A 4,954-nucleotide genomic window follows, 5' to 3' on the forward strand; every position below is an offset into this window, starting at 1 on the left:
GGTTGTGAACGATGCTTAACCACGCACTCATTTTCCAAAACAACAAGTCTTTTGGATAGGTATTAATTAAAATTAAGTGCCACGGACAAGCAGCTTTAGAGGGACGGCAGTCCTTTTCAAATTAGCATAACACTAACGACAGCCATGGAAATTGGTTTAATAACCTTAAATAGTTACACCCCACTCCTAACACAAATGGCCACAGACAGCTCAAGCCCCTCAGGCTGCAACTGTACCAGTTTACGTGCTTGCTCTGACACGGGGCCGGCATTCCGATCTGAACAGAAATCACTGAATGTACCTCAATTACGATTATATAACGATTAGTGAAGCACACAAGGCACCAAAGCATTGAATATAATAAAAAGAAAACCAAAGTAAACCAGCACAGCAGCATTCAAAACTTGGCCAGCAAGGTACCCGCTTAGGAACTTGCACTAACACAGTCAATACAAGATTAGTCATTTAATCATTCATTAAGTGGCCCGAACCACACGCAGGTCTAGGATCACGGTGCAGACAGAACAGAAAACCAAGCCAAAGGGATGAGAAGAGTCTTTAAGCAGCTTCCTTCCCTGCCACATTTCACACAAGCTAAGTTCAGTGCTAGAGCAGCCTGTTCTAAACACAGCTCCAGCACCAGGGTATTTTCCAGCAAGCGCTGAAATCCACAACCTAAATCCAATATACTTCCAGGCTGCTCAGCTGTAAATAACAGGCACAAGCATCTTTTGGGTGCTTAGGATTCATGAAACAAAGTGCAGAGAAATCCCAAATCCCTGCTGATAAGGAGCTGAATGTCCAAAAAGCTTTTCAAAGTACGATTGTTCGCCTAACTTCACACCGGCCCCTGTAAAGCACTGCTGCAGCATCACTTTAACTGGCTTCAGCAGGGGCTGTGCTCTGACTACCAGCTGGCTTTACAGACATGTAGGACAGAGAAAACAGTTATTCATGTCTTTTATTTATTATAAATACATATAAATATGTTAAGTGTCTTTTGTTGTTGTTTGTTTTAAAATGATGAGCGAAGGCTTTGGAAAACCTGGAAAACTTAACCACGCTGAGAAACAGGCATAAAGCAGGCAATAGCATACAATCAAGAGTCCCCCTCAGTTCAAGAAATGTTCTTTTTAAAGCACAAAACTGCACGTTATTCTGAAGCATCCGTAATTTGGCCAGGAGCACCAAGCTTCCTCCCTCCCACAAGCTGAGCTTTCACACTGGGATTTGCGAGTGCAGTCAAACTCCACCTGGCTACATAGGAACCCCTAGTTTACGTGTGATTCTGAAACGTTGCATAGCTTTGGGGCTGGGTTTTGTTTCTTAGAAGCTGTTTTTAACCCAGATCAATCAGACCCCCCCAAAAAAACCCCCACTGAGGTTTCCATCACCAGATCTTCCCCCCAACACACACACACACACCCCTCTGTGTTTCTGGAGTTCAGTTTTAGAGCTGCTCAAGAACTTCACGAGCAGGAATGTTACGTGCACAGTCCACCAACAGCGTGGGAAGGAAACAACTCTATGGATGAAGCTGCACAGGGGGAGAACTAAATGAAGTTAGTAACGGGGCGTGCTTTGGGGCTTGGTGTCATGGCCAAATGTTTCCAATACCGGGTCCAAGAGACAGGGGAGGTATAAGAGAAATGAACAAAAAAGAAAACCCAGACTTAACTGACAGTAGGAAGCCGGGGCTGATGGCAGCGGAAAGAAAAACACGGAAGTCAAAAAGAAATAAAGCAAAATAAACCCGAGAAGGAGCCCGAAGAAGGCAGGAGTCAAGGCTTGTCGCTGCAGTGTTTGCAGAGCGCAGAGGCAGCTCCTGTGAAGGCAGTGCATTTCTCGGGGCAGCCTGGCAAGGCCGTGCTGGTGAAGGGGTACACGGCCGACTGTCCGAAGGGGTTGAGGGTGGCGGGTAGCGGGGCGCTGAGGGCCTGGCCTTGGTTCAGGTAGGCCACCAACCGCCTCATCTCCTCCAGAGCCTGAGCCTGCATGAGGATGTAGTTCTTGGCCAGCAGCAGGGTGGCGATTTTGGAGAGTTTCCTCACCGAGGGGCTGTGTGCGTACGGGATGACGGAGCGCAGCCCGTCCAGCGCGTCGTTCAGGTCGTGCATCCTCCTCCTCTCCCTCGCGTTGATGCTGAGGCGCAGGGAGCGCTGCTCCTTGGGCTTCTTGCCCAGCGCCGCTGCCTTCAGCTTGCCCTCCCTCTCGAAGGCCGCTCCGCCCTTCACTCCGGTCTCGAATCCGTCCTCCTCGTCCCCGCTCTGCTCTCCGCTGCTCTCCGCCGACTTCCCCAGCGCCCCGGGATGGAAGTCCGCCCCACCGCTCCCCGTGTAGGCGCCCCTCTGTCCCTCGGCGGCTCCGTAAGCGAAAGCCGACGGACCGTAGCCCGGGGCCAGCGCTAGGTACGCCTCGCCGCCAGCCAGCGACTTGAGCTCGGCCATCTCCGCCGCCCTACGCCTCCGATAGGAACAGACAGGAGGCGGCTCCGCCGCTCCGCGCTGAGGGCGGGCTGTGAGGAGAGCGCGGCCCCGCCGCCCCTTTATATAGAGGAGAGCGGCCCGGCGGGATTCCCCCGCCGTCCAATCAGAGTGCGGCGAGGAGCGGCGGGCAGCGAGGATCATGTAGTTCCAACCCCCGTGTCTAGCAGGGCCATCAAACATACACATTTACTACATCAGGTTGCCCAGGAGACCCCATAGATCCCCATAGAGACCCCATAGACCCCATAGATTCCCATAGAGACCCCATAGATCAGGTTGCCCATGGCCCCGTCCAACCTGGCCTTGAACACCTCCAAGGACGGGGCATCCACAACCTCCCTGGGCAGCCTGTTCCAGGGCCTAACCACTCTCCTAGTGAAGAACTTCCCCCTAACATCCAACCTAAATCTTCCCTCTTTTAACTTAAAACCATTTCCCCGTGTCCTGCTATTATCAGCCCTTTCGAAGACTTTACTCCCCTCTTGGCAGTAAGTTCCCTTCAGGTATTGAAAGGCTGCAATGAGGTCACCCCGCAACCTTCTCTTCTCCAGGCTGAACAAACCCAACTCCCTCAGCCTGTCCTCATAGGGGAGGTGCTCCAGCCCCCTGATCATCTTCCTGTCCCTCCTCTGGACCCTTAACAAAATCTCCATGTCTTTTTTGTACTGAGGGCTCCACACCTGGACACGGTACAACAGATGGGGCCTCACAAGAGCAGAGAGGGACAGTCACCTCCCTATCCCTGCTGACCACCCCTCTCCTGATGGAGCCCAGGATCCCATTTGCTTTCCGAGCTGCCAGAGCGCACTGCTGGCTCATGTTGAGTCCACTGCGGGCATTGAGCACCCTGAGGCCTCCGGCCTTGAGGCTGTGAAGGATGGGGTGGGTGTGCTACAGAAATAGTGTTATTTCTGTAGTTAGAAGTGAACCACCCCCCTCTGCACACCCAAATCCTCACACTTGGGACCACCAGTCACTAAGTGGGACGTGTTGAATTGAAGGCAGTTCTGTAAGGTCTTGACAGCGCTGCTGTGATGTGGGTGAGGATGACAGAGATATAAAGAGAGGTTTCCAAGGCAGAGCCCACATCCAGTTCCATTTTCTTCACAGACTCACTGTGCTCATTACCTGTACAGGGAAAAGAAACGTGATCCTTTGTGACTCAGTCCAAACTCTGAAGGGATTCTGTCCTTCCCTGTTATGAGTGCTGGGAACTGACTGTGAAGCTCAGAAAGGAAACAACTCCCTTTTTCTTTAACTGTTTCAGTTGCAAAGCGGCCTTCGGTGAGAGAAATCAGCCCTGCCGTGACTGGGAGAGGGTCTGGTCCACAGGGAAATCGTATGGAGAACACCAGGTGGGCACCTGTATAGAGAGCTGCATAGAGAAGGATAAGAAAGGTGTTTTGTCCTGTGTTCCTGCACTGAGACGACAGAGAAAACCCAATTCTTACAACAGGAAGAGGTCCCAATTTCAGGGTTTTTTTTCTGTGTGTTTTTTTGGGGGGCTTCGGAGGCCATGCCTTGTGCTGACCCAGGCCCCTCAAGTGCCTGCTCAGATGATGACACAGAGATATAACAGGTGGATATGGCCCAAAGGCAAATGCAACCAGTTGATGCAGATGTACCTGGTAGGTTGTTTCCAGAAGTAAACACTAGCGTGTTTACTAGTGTTGCGGTGACACCATAACGTGCTCTGTTTTTATCGGACCCCCTACATAGCATAGTTAGCTTGTCCTCTTCCCATCACCTCCCTTTCTGCAATGTGCTAACGTGAAATGATGAGTTTCTCTCTTCCTTCTCCACATCAGAGTCAGGAGTGCTGAGATCTGCAGCGACAGATGCACACTCACCCATAGCAGCAGAGCTGCCTCCTGGATGTTCTCTTACCTTGCCTCTGGTGTCTGAATCTACAGGCCGTGTCTCTTCTTTGCTGCCCTTATCGGACTTATCAGACCATGAAGACCAATTACTGGTTTTAGTCATTTAATTGTTTTATGAGATTTGGACCACTCAGCTACTCCTGGGACAGATCACTGTACACATTCACGGTGACTTTCAAATACAGGTGAGCGCAGCATAACTTTGTTCACCTCTGGGATCACTCCAAGACTCCGAGTGACAATAGACGATAGAGGAGGTACTAGAAAATTATCACTGGCGTAAATCATTCCCATGAAGATGATGTGCAGGGATTGCTAAATGCGGATTGTCCCCTGCTGGAGATGATTTACCTTTTCTGCAATGTGCTGAGATCTTGCAATGAGAAGGACTAGCGGTGTGACAACATTATAGGAATTCTAATGGTAAAGACTCAGGACAAGTAGTGGTAACTTTCTAAGCATGTCCTGTATAACAAGGGTAGTGCTGAGAGAAGGAGTGGACTGAAAATTAGAAGTAAAAGCTTTTTATGCAGATCCTGTAGTACTTTAATAAATAGATGTGTTCTTTAAGGGTTATTTTGCTGTGTT

General features: G+C 50.4%; 1 protein-coding gene across 1 annotated transcript; it reads right to left on the reverse strand.

Moving 5' to 3' along the window:
- Positions 1–943: 943 nt before the first annotated feature.
- Positions 944–2,516, reverse strand: BHLHE23 (basic helix-loop-helix family member e23). Its single transcript, XM_015881695.2, has one exon. The coding sequence runs from the start codon at positions 2,445–2,447 to the stop codon at positions 1,782–1,784; it is 666 nt and encodes a 221-aa protein (XP_015737181.2). The 5' UTR covers positions 2,448–2,516; the 3' UTR covers positions 944–1,781.
- Positions 2,517–4,954: the final 2,438 nt, after the last annotated feature.

This window comes from Coturnix japonica, chromosome 19, assembly GCF_054131305.1.
Source record: "Coturnix japonica strain WE chromosome 19, WE-NBRP24, whole genome shotgun sequence".
NCBI classification, from domain to species: domain Eukaryota; kingdom Metazoa; phylum Chordata; class Aves; order Galliformes; family Phasianidae; genus Coturnix; species Coturnix japonica.

Bases quoted from the DNA above. Each gene is read 5' to 3' on its own strand.
- BHLHE23 (XM_015881695.2), bottom strand. From the start codon at position 2,447: ATGGCCGAGCTCAAGTCGCTGGCTGGCGGCGAGGCGTACCTAGCGCTG.